General features: G+C 44.5%; 2 protein-coding genes across 3 annotated transcripts in view; both read left to right on the top strand.

Annotated features, from left to right (window-relative positions):
- DNAI4 (dynein axonemal intermediate chain 4) overlaps positions 1-5,027 on the top strand; it is a 68,785-nt gene extending 63,758 nt beyond the window's left edge. For both annotated transcript variants that reach the window (XM_060233334.1, XM_060233333.1), the window contains 2 exons: positions 842-995; positions 4,881-5,027. In XM_060233334.1, the coding sequence (XP_060089317.1) occupies positions 842-995; positions 4,881-4,928 (202 nt within the window). In that variant the 3' untranslated portion in view covers positions 4,929-5,027. The remainder of the gene's footprint in view (positions 1-841; positions 996-4,880) is intronic.
- Positions 5,028-16,114: 11,087 nt separating this feature from the next.
- INSL5 (insulin like 5) lies at positions 16,115-17,695 on the top strand. The gene is made up of 2 exons (XM_060233332.1): positions 16,115-16,597; positions 17,481-17,695. Exons 1-2 carry the CDS (start codon positions 16,420-16,422, stop codon positions 17,669-17,671), a joined length of 369 nt encoding a protein of 122 aa, XP_060089315.1. The 5' UTR covers positions 16,115-16,419; the 3' UTR covers positions 17,672-17,695.
- Positions 17,696-23,822: the final 6,127 nt, after the last annotated feature.

Here is a 23,822-nt window from a genome sequence, read left to right as displayed (position 1 = left end):
GCCCCTATCCTTCATTATTTCCTATGGAAGGAAGGCATTTAAAAATTTGTGCAGTCCCTTTAAATGTGATGGCCAGAACTCCCTTGAAGTTCAATTATGCTTGTCACACCCTTGCTCTCGGCTCCGCCCCCAATGTCTCCTGGCTCCACCCCCAAAGTCTCCTGGCTCCACCCCCAAAGTCCCTAGATATTTCTTAAATTGGACTTGGCAACCCTAAGTGGAGCCCATGTGTGTGAGAGGGGGAAGTTGGGGAGAGGCCAAGGAAAGCATGTTAAGAAGCTCCCCTGCCGGGTGGCCACCTCATCTCCTCATCCTCCTCTGTGTATGGCAGCCCTGTGTACATTCACTGGGAGGTGGGGGGCAGAGAGTGATGCGGAGAACAGATGCAGCTTCCCTTGCAGCAGGCCCTGCTGTTGCTGCTTGCACTTCGCAGGGAGGTATCCAGCTAGCCGCCTGAGATTGACTTAGAGGGGGCACACCCACCCCCTGCTCCTTGTTGACACCCTCTCTTTGGTAGCGCCTGGGGCAAACAACCCCCATGCCACTCCCCTAAACTCCTGGACCTGCCCCAAACTCCTGGCCACGGCACTCACATGCAGCTGAAAAGCTATGCACTGACTGGGCGAGGAAAAGCCAATGAAGACTGGCTCAGCAGGAGTCCTGCTTCTGTGCCCCTCTGATTCTGCACTTTAGGCGACTGCCTAAGGTCACCTAGTGGAAGATCTGGCCCTCGGTCCAAGCAGGACTGTTCCACCACAATATTGTAAGATACCCTGAGTTCTGTTAGGTAGAAAGGTGACCAACACATTTTAAATAAACAAATCTTATATTTTGCATGCAGACTGGATCCTCTGATTGTCAATCCTGCCATTGGAAACTTGAAATTCACAACTGTACTGTTTGCTAAGAATGCAGACTGTGTTTTGATTGGGGACAGTGATGGATTAGTAACTGTGTATGCACTAAGAAATATGATTGCCTCAGATAGCAAGAAGGTATGTTTCACTGCATAAAATTCAAGATTAATTTAGCCCTGTAGATTCTGATGCCAGCAAATCACTCTCTTTGTCCTTAGTCAGTGTTTAGGCTCTGGACCTATGCATTTAGTAGTGAAGCTCATATTTATATTTTGCGGTCGCCATATTGAACCAGTTGGTGTAATGTGTTCTGTGAATGTTATGGCAACATAGTGGGATCATCCAGAATAGGATCAGTCTAGATTGGGGGTCCCCATCCTTTTTGAGCCTATGGGTACCTTTGAAATTCTGAGACAGAGTGGTGGGTATGACCACACAATGGCTGCTGGAGGAGGTGGGGCCAGCCACTAAATGTCAGAGAGTGAGGTTATTATAGATAACTCTAATAGTAGCTCTGCAACATTTCAGGCAGAAACTTCATTTATCACAATACCTTTTAAGATAAAGACATTGGTTTTAAATATTTCCTTGCTTGCATAAGCTTACTTTCAGCTGTGGTGGCAGCTGTTCTCAAGCCAACTTTTTTTTTTAAATCTGTACAGCCAATCAGATCTGCAATGGCCAGTCAGAAGCCCTGCTAGGCAAGATCCCTTTCTGGCCACACTGCTTGATGAACTGAAGTTAAGGGCAGCCCAATCCCAACCTCCATGGCGCCCAGCTGTGGCATAACTGTGGCGTTGCTGGTAGACTTCCTAAGGACTTTGGCACGCTCAGGCGTGGGGAGGGGAGAAGCGGAGCTTGCCCTGAGGGAGACCGTCACCATGGCAACTCAGCTGGCATGGGATTCCTGGCATGTGAGAGAGGCGGAGGCAGCCAGAGGGGAGGGCCAGCCGACCTCCCCTGGATTGGCCAGTCCTGGTGCACATGCCGCAGCACATGACAGTCAGGGGCGGGAAGAGGCGGCCCCAGAGAGGCTGATCGCCATCCCCAACTCGCCCCATCAGAGATCGGAGTCAATTGTGGGCTAACAGTCGAACTCCTGTGGTTTCCCATCATGCCAGCAGGGGACATGGACATTCTCCTGGCAAAAAATACAAGTCTGTCCCTGCCAGGCCCCCCCAGCCTCGGAGACCCTCCATGAAGCCTTGACACCTCAAGCAGTGTGCACGGAACTCTTCCCTCAGGGGCCGCAGAATGCAGAGTGTGAGGCACCAGCCATGCAGCCACTCTACTTGCCCCCCCGCCCGCTGTAGGTTGTGCCCTGAGCACAACAGTGCTGTGGGGTTGGGCAGGCTGTTGGGCCAGCCAAGCTGAGGTGCGGCACCCAGCCTCCTGTGGGAGGAGTGGGGAAAAGACCCCCCTTCCCTGTCCAGCTTTGCACATGCAAAGTGGCTCATAGTTCCCAATCCCCCCCTCCAAGAACCAAGCGAGGCTGGCCCCAAAATGTTCCCCTGGGGAGCCCACTGACAAAGTGGCAGAGGGGAGGGGCACAGGAAACATGCAGCAGATGGCAAGCAGGAGAGACCAAATATTGCACATCGCAGACTTTATTGGGCTGGAACCAAGTGCTACAGTATCCCAGGCACAACTTAGACAGTCTTGCAGGTTGTGGGGCTCCACACTCAGAGAGAGGAGAGCAAGAACAGCTGACAGCTGACTTGGTAGAAAGGAGAGCAGGAACAGCTGACTGAGTGGGGGGGGGAGGCTTGAGCCACCACACTCGGTAGTCTCTCTGTCAATTTCCCACCTGCAAAAGAGAGACAGAGATCAAGAGCCTAGGAAGGGGTGACAGCTGCAGCAGGAAGCTGTGTTTTGCTAACGGGATCTCTTAAAGAGACAGTCCCTGACCCACCTCCCTGCAGGCATTGGAGTAGCTACCAGACCCCCCCTTCCCCCAATGCCCTGCCAGTGGTGGGAACAAGGCAGAGGACAGATGGGGGGCCCTCCAGCAACATGGGGGGGGGTCTGTGGCATGTGCCCCTTGCCTGAGCTTGCAGTCCGGATCCAGTGCTGGAGATGCTGACACTCTGCCCAGCCGTAAGCAAGCAGAGGGGGAAGGAACTTTGTGGTGCACAGTTGTACTTACCCATCCTTGTGCAACTACCTTGGCACGTTGAGCCCCTGAGGACTGGGCACCTGTTAGACCTTGGGGGAAAGTGGTTAGCCACAGAGGAGACCACGCTCTCTTCCTCGCAAGTCAAAGAGCTCGCCTGCCCTGCCTAAGCAACCTCGCTGTGCAGTACCCATCATCAAGGTGCCTTGTCCCTCATTCTAAGTCTGTGCAGCAGGGAGCTCCCTGGCAGAGCCTCTCACCTCATGGCCTTCCCTACCTAATGACCCGTGTGAGGCTGGAGCAAAAAAATTTCTAGGTGGTGAGGAGTGGCAATTGGGTGTTGGGGAGGGGGCTCGCCCAGCCTGGGGTACGCAGGGATTGGTGAGCCACTTACACGGCTCCCTAAGGGGTTTGCAGGCTCCCGTGGCAGCGGGAGCAATCTTCATTTTCGATTTCAATCAGTGCCTATGGGATATGCCACCGTTTTCGCGGACGTAACTTTATGTCTCTCAGGAGGGATGATGTCATAGCCCAAAGTCCTTAGGGAGCCACCTAAGCCTGGCTGTGCCCCTGACTCCAACCCCTCCTGCACTGGTGTGGCTCGCTCTGCAGGACTTACGTCTCCGCTCGGGCGCAGCCCTCCGACGCTGCTGCTCTCGGGTGGGGCAGCGCTCTGGTAGCCCTGCACCCGCATAAGTCACCTCCACCATGGCACAACTGGACTTCCGCAGGCACAAATGCGACTTGTGCCAACATAGGGAATAGTTTGCTCCCAAAGCACTTTCACCCCCCCCCCTATAGGATTATGCTGTCAAAGTTCCTACACAAGGACTAACCATTCATAAACATCCACTGCTTAAGCTGCATTGTTATTTCCCTGAACAGACAGTGAGTGATATTCCCTTAGCAAAGTAGAGGTGCTTTAAAAAAACAAAACAAAAAACAAGGAGTCACTTCTGGTGTAGATCTACACATTGTTTGATTATGGAAATGGCTTTCTGTAATATCTGACTGGCAAAATGCACCTCTGTTCTGAAGAGCAGAGGGTGTCCGTCACAGTGGCAGAGACTTCATTGGTGAACCAAAGACTGTTAAAGTTGCTGGCACTTTGTGTACTGAAGCACATTTTGCTGCAAGAGTATATCATGTTTTTTTTTTTTTAAAAGATGAATGTCTTTAAGTTCAAGCAGATCTGCATAATGGTGAAGCAGAAAGATTACTGTGAGATTAAAGTATTTGCCCATTCAGTGTGTGTGGTCGCTTCCAAGTTACACTGACAATACATTTTTGCCTGAGAAGCTGTCACCTGTGCATGCTGGTGGCATGAAAGATAAAGATAAGACTCTTGCTTAACTCATATATTTTGCATATTTAGTTTAGCATTTTAAAAATTCAATTTACTGGCATTTTTAAACCTCACTTTAAAAAATGGGCTAATCAGCTGTCATTTTACAACCTACCTATGTGCCAGTCTTAAAACACCACTTCTGTTGTATCAGGCTGTAATGCTGGTGTCATGTCACCATAAGGCCAGTGAAGGTGTGACACTGTGATGGCATGGCTGTTGTGATTCCCATCCTATCCTAAGCATTCATGTGCAAGGGCAGCCAGTTTTTTTTAGGACTGGGCTGTTCATATCTGATTTCAAATTCTCCATTAATTAACAGTTTATTGCTGATAATTTGAAGGCAATACTATATATATATAAAAAAATAGCAAGATACTATATAACGTAAATAATGGATGTTCTTTATAAGATCTATAACACTTCCTTTCCCTAGTATTTATATGGTATTTCAGAAGATTAAAAAAAGTTTTTACATTTGTTTACAATGAATAATTGAATAATTATAAACAATTACGAATAATTGTAATTTTACCCCATGTAAGTGTGTTTTTGTCTTTTTCAGGTGGATGCTTTGCACGATATCATTGGTTCTAATCTGGTTAGTCAGTAGTTTTCATTTATAGTAATATTGAGTGGAACAAAAGAAATGATATTCAATAGCTGACATTTACTTACACAGCAATGAAATATATAATTATTATGCAATTAAATGTATATGTGAAAAAAATGACTTGGAAATCTTTTTTTGAACTCCCAAGCTTTTCATTCTGAAAGAACCAGTTCCCCTTCATCTACACAAGATATCCATTTGATTGGCTGTTGATGATAAGTCTCAGTATGGCAGGCATAGGATTAACATGACTGTTAATTCAGAAGTTTCTGTAAATGAGAATTTATTTTTTTTAATTTTTTATTTCTGTCAATTTGTAGTTTGCCCTTTTCTATGGTGGGCTCAGAGTGGATTCCAACATAGTAGACCATTAAAACTAACAACAAACAGTCTAACAGATAAATAGTAAAACAATCAAACAGTTAAAACAGATTAAAAGATTCAAAATAAAACAGTTAAGCCGCAGCTCAGAGTTAGTTCAAGGCAGCATGGATGGTGATTCAGTCATGGAAGGTGTGGACATATCAATTGAGGTATACTTGTCCCAGCCTAGGTGTCCAAAAATGTCAGCTGTATCAGCCTGATTTTAAGCAATCAGTGCAGGGAGGCCAATTTAGATGAATAGAATAAGGGCATCTGCTTGTCTCAGCCATAGGCCTGGCAGAACAGCTCCGTCTTGCAGGCCCTCCAGAATGGCAACAAACCCAGTAGGGCCTGCACCTCCACAGGGAGCTAATTCCACCAGATCAGGGCCAGGGCCGAAAAAGCCCTGACCCTGGTTGAGGCAAGCTGGACGTCCCTTGGGTCAGGGATGGTCAGGAGATGTTGACTGGTCGACCGTAACGACCTGTGGGGCTCATATGGGGAGAGACAGTCCCACAGGTATGCCGGTCCCAGGGTGTGTAAGGCTTTAAATGTCAATACTAAAACCTTGAAGTGGATCCAGTACGCAATTGGTAGCCAGTGTAAACTGCGCAGCATCGGCCGACTGCCCACCTGTACAGGCGATTCAGTCAGCAATCGTGCTGCTGCATTCTGCACCAGCTGGAGCTTCCAGATTAGCCTCAAGGGCAAGCCTGCATAGAGCGAGTTACAGTAGTCCAACCTGGAAGTGACTATTGCATGGATCACTGTAGCTAAGTCCCGAGGGACCAGATAGGGCACTAGTTGTTTGGCCTGCCGAAGATGGTAAAAGACAGATTGTGCAACAGCTGTGCCCTGGGCCTCCATAGAAAGGGAGGCATTCAGTATCACACCCAAGCTCTTCACCTTCTGAGCTGGCACAAGAGATGCGCCATCCAGAGTGGGGAGCCAGATGCTCCATCTTAGCCCCACACGACTTATGTACAGGACCTCCGTCTTGGTTGGATTAAGCTTCAGCCGGCTCAGTTGCAGCCAACCAGCCACTGCTTCCAGTGCCTTGGTTAGATAATCTGGCGTAGAGGCTGGGTGGCCGTCCATCAACAGATAGAGCTGGGTGTCATCTGCATACTGGTGACAACCCAGCCCCAAACCTCTGGCAATCTGGACAAGGGGGCACATATAGATGTTAAACATCATTGGCGAGAGAAGAGCTCCCTTCAGTACACCACACTCCAGTGGATGACACAGGGAGGTCTGCTCGCCGATCGCCACCCTTTGCCCCCTGGACGCCAATGTTGGCAAGGTGGTGGGTCATTAGATAGTAGTAGAGAACAGCCTATCATTGGTCTGAACAAAGCTAATACTGTGATGTTTGAGAAAAGGTTGCAAGATCTTTAAGAAAGCAGAGATTGCTGGGCTTTGGGTGGGCATCAAGATTCTTGTCAGGTCAGCACTTCTGTGCCAATGTCTTGGGGAGAAAGGGGGTGTGGAAGGAGGTGGTACCAACAGTGAATTGCACATGGGGATGGGGTGTGTAGACATGGCCTCTGCACACCTCTGTCCCATTTGCTGCTGCATCTAGAGCAGAAGCAGCTTTTCTCCCCCATCCCTCCTGGTGGAACAGCCCAAGTTTGTTCTGTTCTAGAAATAGGAGCCCTGTGGTGCAGAGTGGTAAAGCTGCAGTATTGCAGTGCAAGCTCTGCTCAAGACCTGAGTTCAATCCCAGCAGAAGCTGGGCAGGTAGTTGGCTCAAGGTTGACTCAGCCTTCCATCCTTCCAAAATGAGTACTCAACTTGCTGGGGGTAAAGTGTAGATGACTGGGGACAACAATGGCAAACCACCCCATTAAAAAAATCTGCTGTAAAAATGTTGTGATGCAACATCACCCCAGAGTCAGAAACGACTGGTGTTTGCATAGGAGACTACCTTTATCCTTTAGAAATAGGAACCGGATGAGGAAGAGAAATGAAGCTTATCAAGCAACACAGAGAAAAATCCTATGAAATGAAGGGGGTTTTTTTTGTCTTTTAAGACTAGAGTAAATCTTTCATGAATTTTTGAGGGTACTATTAGCTTATAAGTTGCCTGTTGGCGTCTGCTGCTAGAAACTAGACAAAATCTATTTCTTTGAGCCTTCTATTTGTCTTCCTTGCTGACCAGCTGAAATGAAGAATCAAGCCTTACTCTCTTTCAGGGCTTTTTTTGTAGAAAAAGCCCAGCAGGAACTCATTTGCATATTAGGCCACACCCCCTGATGCCAAGCCAGGTGGAGCTGTGTTCTTGTGTGTTCCTGCTCAAAAAAAGGCCCTGATGTGATTGAAAGTCAGGGTACAGCACATAGCGATGGTGCTTTGGCAGAAACTAGTATCTTCCTGGAAATTGTTATGCCAATTTTTTTTTATGGAATAATCAGACAGAGTTTGTTACACTGAGGCAGTGTAAAAAGCTTATGCCAGAATACAGTTTATCTATAGTTTGTTAGGATTGCTTCCCACCACCATCTCTTTGGGCCCCAAGAAAGTTGATTTCTATTGTTGTAGGATCCTCATAGAGAAATAGCTACAGAAGAGGGTGTAGGGAGTGATTTTTTGGCCCCTTCCACCTCCTCACTGCAGCTCACCCCCTCACATGGCCATTACTGCCACACTGGTTGTTATGTATTGGACTTTATGTTTGGTGGAAAGCTTTTGCGCGCACCTGGGCAGTGGTGGGAAATGCTAGAGATGCCTTGATATGTGTCATGATTTGGACGCTAGCAGCAACCAATGAGCAGTCTTGGTGCGAAACTTGACTGCCATGATTTGGTTTGGGGATCTGGGGAGTGGTCCTTTTGTATGCATACAAGCGGGGTTGTGGCCCTGCCATTTTGTCTTGATATGTAGTTATGAATAAAGCATGCTCCTGTCTGAACTCCAGTGCATCAAACCCAGTATTTAACACTGGTACTGCTTGAAGCTTTTGTAACCTTTAGAACTGTTTTAGTTCCCAAAACAATGAAATTAAGAAATAAGATGGCTGCTGAAAGACATGGCCATCCGTCGCACTGAGGAATAATCTATGTAATCTGTTTGGTATGTACTGCTCTTAAAACTGCCGTCCTTTTTTAAAAAGGATGTTTTGTTTAAAAAAGATTAATTCAAATAATTAGGATAGGCATAATCAGTGAGAATGCAGTTCAGTTCATGCTGTGCCTAGTTAGCAAACCATGAACCATTATGAACTAGTTCAGTTCATGAGGTTTGTGATGTGGTAGACAGCCTTGCACTATGATAGAGACACCAGACTTATAGGGGATCTCTGATTGATTATCTGCCTGCCTTCCAAGTTTGGTGAGGACTGGATTTACAGGGTCCAAGTTACAGCCCCTGAAGAAGGTGTCCACAGGAAAGTGCTTTCTGGGGAAAAGACAAGCACAGGAAAAGACAGGCACAAGAGATGTTAAGGAGTGTAAAGAACAGACCCTGTGCTAGCTAGAGACATCAAACTGGCAGGGGGTGTTGCCCTGATGCTCCTTTACATGCCCTCCAAGTTATGTGCAGAATGATGTAGGTGGTCAATTTATGGCTCTCACAAGAAGATGCCTCAGGAAAGTACTTTTGAGGGAAATGTCAGGTGAGTTCAAAAGTGTATAAAATGGACCCCCCTGCAAGCTACCCATGCCAAATGCACAGGGAACCTCACTCTGCTGCCTGCTCCTCAGCAATTTCTCCAAGTTGGGAGTGGATTACATTTCTGGGGTCCCAGTTGCAGGCCCCCAAACAAGGTTTCCCCAGTTCTCTCTCAGGAAAAGACAGCTGCAATTACAAGAGTCTATATAATGGCTCAGAAACAAGACAGTGATGCCAAACACAGAGAAATTTCACCTGGGCAGACACCCTCCACCCCAACTGTAAGCAAGGCAACTATCTGCCCTATACTCACAGCCCCCTCCCCAAGTCTCCAAAGGCAGGTTCTGAAGGATGGAAGAAGAGTTGGTTTTCACTACCCAAAGAAGTCTCAGAGTGGCTTACAATCACCTTCCCTGCCTCTCACCACAACACATACCATGTGAGGTAGGTGGGAATGAGAGAGTTCTGAGAGAGCTGAGACTGACCCAAGGTCATCCAGCTGGCTTCATGTGTAGGAGTGGTAAATCAAACTTAGTTCTCCAGATTAGAGTCAGCCACTCTTAATCACTACATCAAGCTGGCTCTTCCAGACATCCTCACGGTTTTGACAGGAGATACCCAAAGTAACCTTGCAACAGCTTGGCAGGCAGCCTTGCTACACAAGGCAAGCATTCTCACAGCCCACCCCCAGGTCTGAAACACACAGGTCCAGAGCATGTCTATTAACCGGTGTAGATGAGAGGTATCACACTCAGGAAGATATAAAATGTGGGTCCTCAGCCAAGGCACCCAGTAGCTAAGCCTCTCTGCTTGGCATGAACAGAAATGGGTGCCTCAAAGCCTTAAGTCCATCTAATACCTACACCGCAGCATGGGAGAGGTATTCACAATCAGGAATAAATGATGAATGTCCTCTGCTTTTAACACATTCCCTGCCTCTCTAACTACCAACAGCCAAAAGAGGAGAGGATGTGGAGCTGAGCTGAGAGTATATATAGCATTCTGATCCCACAGCGCAGAAGGGGAACTCTGTTATTGGCAGCCTGAAGTGCCTGTTAAACTTTGCAGGGCCCTTATTGGTATTTCCAAAGTTGGAGAATACTGCAGCTTTGTTGCTTTGAAGTCTTGTAAACATTTTAATTGAGCTGAGACTATCTTGAAATTTATATATTCATGAACCTCCACAAAGAGCTTGAAAGTTCATGGAAAGCTCATGCTGATCGCCTACCATGAACTTTGCTTCATGAACCACAAATCAGCCAAAAATTGTCACAAATTTTAGTTCATGAGCTAGTTCATGCCCATCCCTACAAATAACCAAAATGAACTGGTAATCCCCTCATTGTATACACAACACACTTGAAATGAAGCGCAGATCCTGACCCTGACATAACAACATAGGTCCATTAAAATGGGAATAAAGAACCAGCAACTAGGCCAGGGGTGGCCAACGGTAGCTCTCCAGATGTTTTTTGCCTACAACTCCCATCAGCGCCAGCCATTGGCCATGCTGGCTGGGGCTGATGGGAGTTGTAGGCAAAAAGCATCTGGAGAGCTACTGTCGGCCACCCCTGATCTAGGCCATGTATTTCCTCCATGTTCAAGGAATTCACCCTCTTCTTCCCTCATTGAAAAACTTTTTGAGTAAAGAGAGCAAAGCAGTGCAGACCTCATGTAGAGGTTTACAGGCAATGTGAGCCATAAAAAGTGACTGGTCTACCATTCCTTATGTAGCCCATCTCTAGCTGGTATATAGTTTAGTATTATACAAACTGATTGTAAACACCTCTGTACTGTGAGGGTGAAAGTGGGTGCAAAGGGTGCTTGTTGTGGGGAGAAGAAGTTCTCCATAATAGTATAGCCAAGGGTCCATGAATCTCTACATTTTCCAAACCTATGAATTAATATCCAGCAGATCCCAGAATAATTCCAGAGGCATGACAGAACATAAGGCATGTTAGCAGAAATTATTCACCTACAGTGAAAAAAATAGCTGGGCCTTGTCATCTAGTTTTGGGACTATGAACAGGTTACCATGTATTTAAAAATACAATTCTCAAGCCACTGCAAGGGGTGGATGTGTGGAGAACAATCACCAAAGATCAGGCCTCATATTTGGCAGGAGCTCACAGGAGCAGAGCTCCAGAACCTCTAACTTTTATTGTGCTCTTTCTTATCCCCCTCCCACCCCAAATAATGGCTTCTGGGCTCCATTGTTCAAACCCCCTGTGCGAATTTTGCTGAACTCTACAGACTTTCTAATATTTTTCCCCACAAAAAATGAGAAAATAACCAAAACATATAAAGCAGACAGATGGAAATCTTCATCATGCCACTGTGGCCACATAGGAGAAAGAAATTTCCAGAGCTCCCATTGCCCAAATGGAAATAGGCACAGTCAGCGCTAGTGGAGCGGGACTCATTCCATCACCTTCAATATAAAGGTCTCTGGAGAGACTGATGGGGGTGACGAATGGAGTAGCTCAGGAAGAAGAGTCATCTACAAGCAACTGGGAAATTTACCTTGTTAAGTTAGATGGGGGAAACCACCCCCAAGACCCCACAGTGGGCTCACGCCTGGAGCTATGGCAACTATTGTACATCACTCTTGGAATGGAAATCTGGTCAGCCTCCCCTTTAGAGGCCACTGGAGGGTTAGCAGGTGGGCAGTTGGCTGGATGCCAAGCCTGAAGAGAAGAAAAAAGGTTTCTTACCAGAATGGACAGACTTACCTGTTAGTAGACCTATTTATCTATTTGCAATGTACCCAGAAATAGGTGGGTATTCTCCACCTGGCCAACAGTCCACCTTAAATCCCAAGCTGATGATGAGTCCAAATCATTGAACAAAACTAATGGATCAAGCCAGCTTTCCTTACTGACTCTAAAGCTGTGCAACCACAACCATCTCCCCACCCCTGCTGAACCAATCTAAGCTCTGTACAATGATGCACAGTTGTCAGGTATGGACATTATCATTTTAATAGTGCAAAAATGATAAATTGGCTTCAACACCTTAGCAGCAAATGGTGAATAGTTAAACACTTCAAAATTATAGACCATTAAGAGCAGTCACCAAAATTATAGATCATTATAGACCACAAAGCACTGCATTAAAATTTCTTTCCATGCACATTTTGGACAATTTAATGAAGAAATTGCAAACATTACAAAACTATTTCCTGTATATTTCTGAAGATGGCACCCATTAGAGGGAACAACGAGTTAATCATTATCCAAAAATGTGATAAAATGATCTGCCTTTCATTTGATGACTGCAAATAGTTATTTGCTACGCTAGAGAACACAGTGATCTTCCTTATGCTTCTGCATACAATGATGTATAGTACAAATGGGGAACCCACAAGGATGTGCAGGGGACATCTTATTTTCCCATCCTCAGATATTTCCTTTTTTCCTTTCCTGAATAACATATCTTCAATAACGTATCTTCTGTTCCTGCTTCTTTTTTTCCTTCTCACCCACTAGTCAACCTGCTTTTGCTCTGACCCCATCTGCAGCTATATGTATTATTTATTTACATCATTTATACCCCACCTTTTACCTCAATGGGGACCTAAAGCAGCTTGCATCATTCTCCTGTCCTCCATTTTATTCTCACAATACCTACAAAAGTATGTAAAGCTGACAGTGTGTGAGTGGCCTGAAGCCACCATACTAGTTTCCACATGAGAATGGAGATTTGAATCTGTGGCTGGTTTCACACTGTGAAACTGGCATGATTTTATCCCACTGTGAAAAAGTCCACTTCAGTTTGATCCGTTTCTGGGCTATCAGACAGCTGCTGCTGAAGTGGCAGGATCCCAGCAGTGGTCCGTGGTTGCCCCAGCCCGGCTCAACCACGGACTCGCTGCAGAAAGGGTTGTCTTTTCTTAAAAGGCCCCTGTGTGTGCGCTCAATCAGAGAAGCACACAAGCGTACCTCAGAGAGGGGAGGAGAACCCCGACCTTGCCGGAAATGGCATGACACGATCACACAGCTCTTCCACTTATGAGTTGCCCCAGGGCATTCAGACAATAGCTAATTATGCAACCTACATCTGATTCGGGGGGGGGGTGTTTGGATGGGAATAGGAGGCGCCTATAAAGTTAAATGTTGCTAGGGTTGCCAGGTTTGACTCAGGAAATATCTGGGGACTTTGGGGGAGGAGCCAGAAGACTTTGGGTTGGAGTGAGGAGCAAAGTTGTGACAAGCATGACTAAACTCTGAAGGGAGTGCTGGCCATCAAAGGGACCGTGCTCCTTTTAGATGCCTTCATTGAAAATAATGGAGGATGGGGGTACCTTCTTTTGAGGCTCGTAGAATTGGACCTCCAAGCCTAGTATTTTTGAAACTTGGGGAGTGTTTTAAGGAGAGGCACCAGATGCTATGCTGAAAATCTGGTGCCTCTACATCAAAAAACCAAAAAACTCCCCCCCCCCATTACCCACAGATCAATTCTCTATTATACCCTAGGAGGACCAATCTCCATGAGGTATAATGGAGAGCCCAGCAGACATTCAAACCCCACCCCCACTTTCTGATAGCCCAAAAGCAAGAGGAGGGCCTCCAAACCAGGAGATCCCCTGCCCCCAACTGGGGATTTGTGCAACAAGGATGAGTCACATGGATAGAAATGACTTGAAGAAAAAGAAGCGCTTCCGTGTTAAATGTCTACAGTTTCTTAAAGATATACACACTTACAATGATTGAAAAACTCAGAATTGTTATTTCTAACACATCACAATATATACTTCATACAAAATAGAACCAAAACGACGAGAAATAGACAGTTCACAACCAATTTAAACAGGTAAGTCCTCTTGCTTTCTTTTCAGTGAATGTCCACAATCCCACAGGCTGAACAAGCAGCAAAATGGACTGAAGAATGTGGCAGGCAGATGGACTTCAGATTGAAGGCAGATTCTCCAAAGTGCAGTGTTGTTTCTAAGGCTCCAAATCATAGCTAAATGGTCCTGGAATATTCTGACCTTGTTTTCACCAGAGCTTTATCTAAGCTTTCATTCATGACAAGGCACTTCAAATGATCCAATGCTTCAAACTCTTACTGCTCAGCTTCCACTAATCAGATATCGCACACAATGAGGGATAGATGCATACAAAAAAAATTGCTTTAGTTATCAGGGACAACTGAATTAGTTTTAATTATGAATTCATATAATCAGCCTTAATTTGAGTTTGTTTGCACGGGTAGACCCCAGAGTCACACACTGTTTAAAAAAAAAAGATGTGACATGGTTTCTTCCAGTTCTCCACATGCATAGGCTTCAACAAGGATTAAAGGAAGAATTCCAGAATGATTTGAAAGACTATGTAAGGAATGTAGTGGACATGTTGGTCCACATAAAAATCTCAGAAATATAAGTCAAATTATCATACCTTTCATTAGGACCAATATAACATAAAAATGTTAAATTCTCTAGAGCTGGGTGTTCAGTAGGAAGTAAACACGGGAAAGAAGAAAAGAAAATATGCTTTTCTTTAGGGCATGGGTGGAAAGGTCCTGAGTCTGTAGTTTGTAGTCTTAAAATGCAATGTATAATGTACTGCAAACTTACTTCTATTAGGCAATGCTGACCTGGATATATAACAGGCTTTCTTTTTCTCAAGTTGAATCTGGTTGTTGGGATACTGTAGGAAATGGAAAAGGACATCCACCTCCGTGAATATAAAGAATGAAGTAGGGAACCTTCATGGACTTGCAGGACTCAGTTTCTCATTTCCCCCTGTATCACTCCCTCCCACTATTTGCACTTTTGCCCCCCGACAGCCCCCATAGCCCCTCCTCTTTTCCTACTTCTTTCCCATCCACTAGCAAATTAGGGTGGCCAGGACTTAGGGTGGCCCCTCCTGGCCTGGATCCCTATTCCCCAAGCTATCTCAATAGGACAGCAGCAAAAAAAAAAAGGGGGGGGCAGTTTGATTTGGCATTGTCCAAGTGGAACTGACATCATTGCACCAGAGAGACAATTTAGGACTTACCCAGGACCACTCATTTGCATCATCCTGATGTGACACCATTTCCAGTTTACACCAGAAGTGTGAAAATATGTGACCCTGCCTCCCAAACTCAACATCCAACCTTCCTTTATCTGTCCCTTATCTTCAGCTTTCCTTTCTTCCCTCCAACAGCTTTTCTCTGGGTAACTTCTGCCCCAGTTGCACAGTGGTGGCCACCAATGGGCTGGACGAAGATGTGCAATGGTGGCTGCCGCTGCTGGGCTAAACAGGGGTCCAATGGTTCTGTGGAAGCTGCCAGTTTTGTGGTAGTGGCTGCTGCTGTTGGACAAGGATGGGTCAGACCCAGCAGCGAGGTGGTGGTAGCAATCATCAGGCACAGCCAGGCTGGGCCCGGTGGCACTAACAATTGCCCGGTGACAATGATCACTGCCAAAAAGCCCAAGTTGCATGGTGGCTATTGCTGCCAGGCCCAGTTGTGTGGGTTGTGAGTCTTACAGGGCAATTGCTAGGCTTATCCCAGAAAGTCCTCTTCTATTACCTGACACCATAGGGGAAAAAGGATGGGGCATTTTCCAGGGCTATTTTAGCCTCCAAGTTACTAAAACCTGGCCTTGGAAGGTTCAGCAATACTGTTCAGCCTGCCTAACAACCTCCAAAAATGCTCACTGGGCATTTCTATTGTTTTCAGGAGTTTTAATCTAGTCTTTCATAATATGTCAGATTTTTCTGCAAATCTAGGATTTCCCTTAGGTTTGTAAAGAAATATCCCCTATCTGTTTCTAGCTGCATTATGTGGATCTACTGATCCATACTTTATGGCCTGTTTCCGAAACAGTATATGATGCTTCTCCAGCACTGAAAATGATTTTCTCAAATTACTGTTGGCAGAGGCAATTTCTTATTGCAATCTTATGCAAATCTTAAAAAAAAAAATAGAACCAGGAATCTTTTACGTGTTTTTCAGTGATTGACAATGGAGAATGACTAATTTGCCTCCGAATTGTGAAAGCATGCAATTATAAATTTTATGAAAATAATTATGGCATTTGAAGAGGCACAAATGTGGTCAAAACTCACTTTGGATCCAAGTTCCTATTAAAATCAAAGTGGGCAGGGTTTTCTTCAAATATATTGGTTGAGGGTTTCCTCCTATAAAAAGGTGATGTACAATCCATGGACAATTGTAATGACTGAAACATGCAATAAATCTTTTTTTGGTATCAGCTGCACATTTGCAATGTTGACTTAAGGTCTGGAGTTCTATAAATATGCTGGGCTACTGTATGCATTGTTATTGTTGGCCAACACAGTAAGCTATCTATAACTTTAATTACTATATGAGAGTCATCCAAGCACAAATCCTAGCACACTTAAAATGTATGAAAAAATATTTGACAACCATTAGAACATTGTCAGATCTGTCATGTGACTAACAGAAGAGATGAGCATTCTGTATAAATAGATCACATTTCTTCAGTTTGGGGTTCAGTGGCCTTTTTTCTTTCCTGTTCCTACTCTTCAGGTACCATTTCTGCAGAATGAAGGGCATACTGCTAGGCTTGCTTTTACTCTCTCTCTTCATGACTATCTCTGAAGTAAAAAGTGAAGAGAGATTTGTTAAACTTTGTGGAAGAGATTTTGTAAGAGCCATTGTTTTTATTTGTGGTGGATCTCGCTGGAGAAGGCATCTCACTGACTATGCAGAAAGCCTCTTTGGTAAGAGTTTGAATAATACCATGCCTATTCTTTTTGCAGGTTAAAAATGAATGGGCTACTGGCCTGATCCAACATGGCTTCTCTTATGTTCTTATGTGACACAGAGTGTTGGACTGGATGGGCCATCGGCCTGATCTAACATGGCTTCTCTTATGTTCTTTTACGTGTTTTTCAGTGATTGACAATGGAGAATGACTAATTTGCCTCCGAATTGTGAAAGCATGCAATTATAAATTTCATGAAAATAATTATGGGATTTGAAGAGGCACAAATGTGGTCAAAACTCACTTTGGATCCAAGTTCTCATTAAAATCAAAGTTCTTATTAAAATCACACAGGAAGAGTGGCAGGAGCAGCCACTGTCCTTCCATGCAATTTAAAGACCCCACTGACCAGTTGGTCAGCAGGCTCTTTAAATGGAGGGGGAGGCTGGCCCAGCTGCTTCTGCTGGCACTACCTGTGATCAGTAGAGTGCCCAGGAGCAGGTGCTGGCCTCCTTGGTGATTTAAAGGTCCTGCCAATCAGCTGATCAACAGGACTTTTCCTGGGCATGGGAAGGGCAGTGGCTGCTCCCGGGCACCCTTCCTGTGTGATTTATATTGCCTGGGAGGGAGTGGATGACCCCAGCCTAGGGCGCCAGCAAGCCTGCCACCAGCCCTGAACCCATGGAACATTTTCAATTACTTGTGCATATCATTAGACTGCCAGTAGAAAATATCTAAAACAGAGGCCAATTAACACATGGAAATTAAAAGAAATGAACCAAATTTTGAGTTGGCAACATCGAGTTTATTCTAGTTTGCCTGCTCTTTCAATATTTGTCATTTCCATTCAACAGGTCAAGAAAGCCACCCACATGTTTCACTTGAAATAAGTGCCTCAGGCACTGAAAATAACAACCAGAAGCCAGAATCTGGAAGCGATGAATTCATCCAGGCCATGTCTCCATTGAAAGGAAATGTGTGGAGCAAGCGGCAAAAGTCTATTCATAAGAGGAGTGAGGAACTCACACAGCTCACATTCTCTTGCTGCAATAGTGGCTGCCATGAAAGCAGTATACGTTCACTGTGCTAAAAATTATCAGATGCTGGTATGGAATCCAATCCATAGCTTTCATACATTAGGAAATAAAATGTGTTGTGCTTAGAAACAGTTTGATACCTTCCTTACCACATTTTGTAGTTCACTGTTTTACACTGGCTGTGTACCATTTCATTCAAAATACTGTTCAGACTGGCAAAGACTGAACCTCTAACAGGTAACAATACCTGATCTTTTGGTTTCTGCCTTTTCCTTTTAAAATAAATGTCCAGTTCACTATGTTGCTTCCATTATTTCATGCCAGAGCATAGAAGTATACAATTTTTAAAAAAATCATCTGGAGTTGTACAAGCTGTGTTTCCCCTGGAATCCACCAAAATTAAGGCCACTTTGTCAACAAACAAAACCAGCCCAAGGTTCTGACTGAAGCTTCATAGAACTAGTGGACTTGCTCCCAGCATAGCATGAAAGGAACAGGTGGGCTTAATGGAGCAAGTCTGGTCAGGCATCCGTCTAAGGTACTACTATTTACTGCCAAACCAAGCATGACACTACTTTAGTGAATGGAGTTGGTAAAGGTATGGGGAGTGGAGGGATAAGCTTGTTTTTTTGAAATGTTCTGCAGCTCTGTTTGCTCTGTTGGAACAAATACATTAGTGCTTCTATATATTCAGTTAAGCAAACAAGCAGCAAAATGGGCATTTCAAACTAGGCAACAGACTGTGCTCAATCCAAGCTAGAATTGGAATCCTGTTCACCTGATTTTAAAGAACAGCTCCTCTAATAAGAGTTTAAGCATGGCAATGTTCAGCTAAAAGTGGGATAAATATCTTATACAAAAGGTATCTCAACCTGTACAGTGCTTTTACCCTAAGTTTTGGACTACGGTAGTTATGCAGATTGGACTGAGATGCTATTTGAACCAGCATGGGAAACATTGTGGCTTGCAGGTCAATTACACAGAAGCAGCATGCCAAAATCCTCAGCATGGAGACAGCCCAACACTCACCTCAATCTAAAAGAGTTAGATGAAAAGCATATCATATTGATTGAAAGCACATGGTGAGCTCATGCTCAAAGAGTTAAAGCTGGTGATGTTGTAAATAAACCTAGCAGAAGGAACAGGCTGCACACCAAGAGTAAATCTTTCTCCATCAGAGGAAGGCTCTGTCTCATGGAAAAGAGCTGATGGATTCAACCAAGTTATTAACAACAGACATCATGACAATTACGAAAAACAGCATTTAATTATTGATACATAAGGTAAGAAGGTAGGTGTGCTAAAGATTGGAGGAAAATGTCTTGTTCCTTTAATAGAGGCTTAATGTGTGGAAATGGGGAGCAGAAACTTTTCACGACATGAAAACATATAAATTTCATTCTCAGAAAAAGTGGGCTTTTAGTTTTTATCATGGTGGGTTTCAGGTTCTTGGACAGAGTAGGGTATAACAATACTGCATCCAGGGCCCTGTGTGAAGCAAGGGTGTGTGGCCTAATATGCTGGGATTTTTCTACAAAAAAAGCCCTGACTGCATCTATTTAATTCTGAACTGGGCCATAGAGCATGGATTAATAGATTGGCAAAATAGAGCTATGGAAAGATGGGGCAGGGTCAATTCTTTATCAACTTAAAGGAAGTTCCAAGTTTCAGAAAAATCTGAAAAAGGGAGATTAAAACTAAAAAAAAAGAAACAATACCTGTAGCTTTAAGAAAAGAATGCTCACTGAACTCTCAGTGGCCATTTTGGAGGTTTCTTGTCAACCACAACAATATTGCTAAGACTTTCAAGCCCTGGTTTCTGTAAAGCAAAACTATGGAGGGAGTTTAGGGGACAGCTTAGACAAAAGAGTCCTGAAAAGGTTCCTGCTCCCCTCCTCTGAGTCTGTTCCTCTGTCAACAGGGACAGGCCCAGAGGATACAACTGGAGAATCACTACCTATACCACTCAGCCAGACCCAGCCTGCAGCAGCAACTGATCATGCAACTGACTCAGCTTTTTTCCAGAGAGAGGCTGCCAGGGGACAGAAAAAGGAAAACTGAAGAGAAGGGAGCATTTATTCCTACTCTTTGCTTTCTGTCATTTAACTACTTTTTAAGCCATAAGAGAACCCATCCTTTTATCCCATCACTGCTAAGTTTGTCCAGGAATTTTTGGTGAGGTACCTTGTCAAAGATGCTAGGAAAGACAGAAGGCAAAAGAAGAAGGGGACAGCAAAATATGAGATGTCTGGACAGTGTTACTGATGTAACAAACACAAATTTGAGCAGACTGCGGAGGATGGTGGAAGACAGGAGGGCCATGCGGTCGCAAAGAGTCGGACTCGACTGTGCAACTGAACAACAACCACCTTGTCAAAAGCCTTTTGAAAGTCCAAGTATATAATGTCTACTGGGTCATCATTGCCTACATGTTTGTTCTTTTTCCAGATCTTGGGTCAAAGTAGATAACTCACTGAAAATGTCGACACAGTGTACAACAGCAATATAAAAGGCCAACGCTATGCTGGGAATTATTAGGAAGGGAATTGAAAACAAGTATCATAATGCCCCTGTATAAATCGATGGTGCGGCCTCATTTGGAGTACTGTGTACAATTCTGGTCACCACACCTCAAAAAAGTTATTATGGCATTGGAAAAAGTGCAGAAAAAGGCAACTAGAATGATTAAAGGGTTGGAACACTTTCCCTACGGAGAAAGGTTAAAACGCTTGGGGCTCTTTAGCTTGGAGAAACTTCAATGGAGGGGTGACATGATAGAGGTTTACAAGATTATGCATGGGATAGAGAAGGTAGATAAAGAAGTACTTTTCTCCCTTTCTCACAATACAAGAACTCGTGGGGAAAATGAAATTGCTGAGCAGTTGGGTTAGAACAGATAAAAGGAAGTACTTCTTCACCCAAAGGGTGATTAACACATGGAATTCACTGCCACAGGAGGTGGTGGCAGCTACAAACAAAGACAGCTTCAAGAGGGGATTGGATAAACAGATGGAGCAGAGGCCCATCAGTGGTTATTAGTCACAGTGTATTGATGGAACTTTGTCTGGGGCAGTGCTTGGGGGGGGCAACAGCGGGAGGTGCTGGGGGGGCAACAGCGGGAGGGCTTCTAGTGTCCTGGCCCCTCTGATGGACCTCAGTTTTTTGGCCACTGTGTGACACAGAGTGTTGGACTGGATGGGCCACTGGCCTGATCCAACATCAGGGAAAAGCCTCAGCCTCTAAGCACTGTTGTTATCAGTCCAGAGGAACTAGTTGGCCATAGTATGAGATAGGATGCTGGACTAGATGGACATAAGAACATAAGAGAAGCCATGTTGGATCAGGCCAACGGCCCATCAAGTCCAACACTCTGTGTCACACAGTGGCAAAAAATGTTATATACACACATACACTGTGGCTAATAGCCACTGATGGACCTGTGCTCCATATTTTTATCTAGACCCCTCTTGAAGGTGGCTATACTTGTGGCCGCCACCACCTCCTGTGGCAGTGAATTGCACATGTTAATCACCCTTTGGGTGAAGAAGTACTTCCTTTTATCCGTTTTAACCTGTCTGCTCAGCAATTTCATCGAATGCCCACGAGTTCTTGTATTGTGAGAAAGGGAGAAAAGTACTTCTTTCTCTACTTTCTCCATTCCATGCATTATCTTGTAAACCTCTATCATGTCACCCCGCAGTCGACGTTTCTCCAAGCTAAAGAGTCCCAAGCGTTTCAACCTTTCTTCATAGGGAAAGTGCTCCAGCCCTTTAATCATTCTAGTTGCCCTTCTCTGCACCTTCTCTAAAGCTATAATATCCTTTTTGAGGTGCGGCGACCAGAACTGCACACAGTACTCCAAATGAGACCGCACCATCGATTTATACAGGGGCATTATGATACTGGCTGATTTGTTTTCAATTCCCTTCCTAATAATTCCCAGCATGGCATTGGCCTTTTTTATTGCAAACGCACACTGTCTTGACACTTTCAGTGAGTTATCTATCATGACCCCAAGATCTCTCTCTTGATCAGTCTCTGCCAGTTCACACCCCATCAACTTGTATTTGTAGCTGGGATTCTTAGCCCCAATGTGCATTACTTTGCACTTGGCCACATTGAACCGCATCTGCCACGTTGACGCCCACTCACCCAGCCTCAACAGATCCCTTTGGAGTTCCTCACAATCCTCTCTGGTTCTCACCACCCTGAACAATTTAGTGTCATCCGCAAACTTGGCCACTTCACTGCTCACTCCCAACTCTAAATCATTTATGAACAAGTTAAAGAGCATGGGACCCAGTACCGAGCCCTGTGGCACCCCACTGCTTACCGTCCTCCACTGCGAAGACTGCCCATTGGTCTGATCCAGCAAGGCTTTTCATATGATCTTAATGAGTGGACTCACCATCCTGTTGCTTTTCTCATTGTTCACACATGTACCCTAACTGAAGGTCTTTCCAAAAGGAGCACAAAAAAATAAAAATAAAAAGGCACTGCTATAGGGGCTCACTACACAGTCAGTCACTTCGTGGGAAAATGGCAACCCTACAACAGAAGTAGAGTAAGCATGTGGATAGGGCTGATCCAATAGATACTATATATTTTCAAAAAGCTTTTGACAAAGTCCCTTATCAGAGTCTCCTGACAATCTCGCTTATGGATGAGTAATTGGTTAAACAACAGCATAAAGGAGAGAGAAACAGCATAATTGGTTAAACAACAGCATAAAGAACAAACAAATAGCATTACAATGGAGGGACACAGGCACTGGGGTCCACTGAGGATTGCTACTGGAACCAGTGCTATTTAACTAATCTTTAAATTTTCTGGAGTCAGGGCTGAATAATAAAATAGCTGTAGCTTGCAAATAAGATGAAATTCTTATAGCTGGTGAAAACCTAAGAAGATTATGAAGAGCTTCAAAACAGGGTTTCTCCAAATGAGGGGAAGGGGCAACAGAATGGAAAATAAAACTCAGCACAAGCAAGTATAACATGAGACGACCCCGCCCCTCCCTCCACATATTCTAGAGGGGTAGCAGCAATAGTACATTGCAGCCAAAACTGCAGAATGGATTAATAAAAAGTATTTGGTACAAGCATTTATATCTGACAAAGTGGGACTCCAGTAAATTTGCCAGTCTTTATAATTTCACAAGGCTCTTTGTTATTATGATTTCACTCACATATACAAAGAATTTATTACTGAAAGAAAAGCACAGAACAGGTCAAACAAAACAGAGGGATGCAAAATTAAAATGTTTTGTTCTGCTTAACTTAGAAAAAGGGAAGCAATAATATTATAAACTCAGGTAATCCAGTGAAAAAGATGTTTAATAAATCCAGGCTAAACACACAGTGCAAGTTATGGAATTTGCGGTCACACAGGGCTTTTTTTGAGCAGGAACGCAAATGAGTTCCTGCTGGGCTTTTTCTACCAAAAAACCCCCTGTGCAAAACAGTGGTGATGTCAGGGGGTATGGCCTAATATGCAAATGAGTTCCTGCTGGGCTTTTTCTACAAAAAAAGCCCTGCTGTCACATGATGTAGTAGTAGCCACTAACTAAGGTAACTTTAAAAAGGAGAAGACCATATTCTAGAAAAAGCCAGGAAGACCATATTCACAGGCAAATTAACTGTGAATAACAGTTACTGGAGGACAAAGGCAAGAAAGGACTGTTCCCTTGTTTTCTGCCAGGGGGCTTCATGAAGCGTAAGTGTATGCTAGAGTAGCTGGATCTCTGACCTGATCCAGCAGGGCTTTTGCCTTCTTTTACCCTGTATCAGCTTTACAGAACAATTATTCTAGATCAACAAGAGGGAAGTGTTCTCTACTGAACTTAACCATGTAGTGGAAAGCACCATTGCTGCAAAAGCTAGCACCAACAGCAAAAACGTTTTCTATTCAGTGTGATGATAACATTTAACACTAGAAGGCCTGTAGCATCAACTAATCTAACTAAAATGTGTTATTGATGCCCGCTGCTTGTGAGAGATCTAATAATCATTACTACTAAAGAAAGTACTGCTGTTTTAGGGATACTGGGATTTTTCTAACATACAACTGTGTTAAGAAAATGTCCCTGCTAGCAGAGCCACAGTGATCTGGAGCCAGTTCCAAGAGTACTGGGTACCTGTGACATCACTGATGACGTCATAATTCACCAACTTATGCTATATGGTTATCCTAACATGAATGACC

Source organism: Heteronotia binoei, chromosome 2 (genome assembly GCF_032191835.1).
Source record: "Heteronotia binoei isolate CCM8104 ecotype False Entrance Well chromosome 2, APGP_CSIRO_Hbin_v1, whole genome shotgun sequence".
Classification (NCBI taxonomy): domain Eukaryota; kingdom Metazoa; phylum Chordata; class Lepidosauria; order Squamata; family Gekkonidae; genus Heteronotia; species Heteronotia binoei.
Note: the sequence above shows the minus strand (reverse complement) of the source record. Positions and strands in the feature narration are given on the sequence as shown.

Excerpts from the sequence above, each read along its gene's own strand:
- INSL5 (XM_060233332.1), top strand. The coding sequence starts at position 16,420 with ATGAAGGGCATACTGCTAGGCTTGCTTTTACTCTCTCTCTTCATGACT. Across the intron at positions 16,598-17,480 it reads CTATGCAGAAAGCCTCTTTG|GCACTGAAAATAACAACCAG; the intron begins GTAAGAGTTTGA and ends TAAGTGCCTCAG.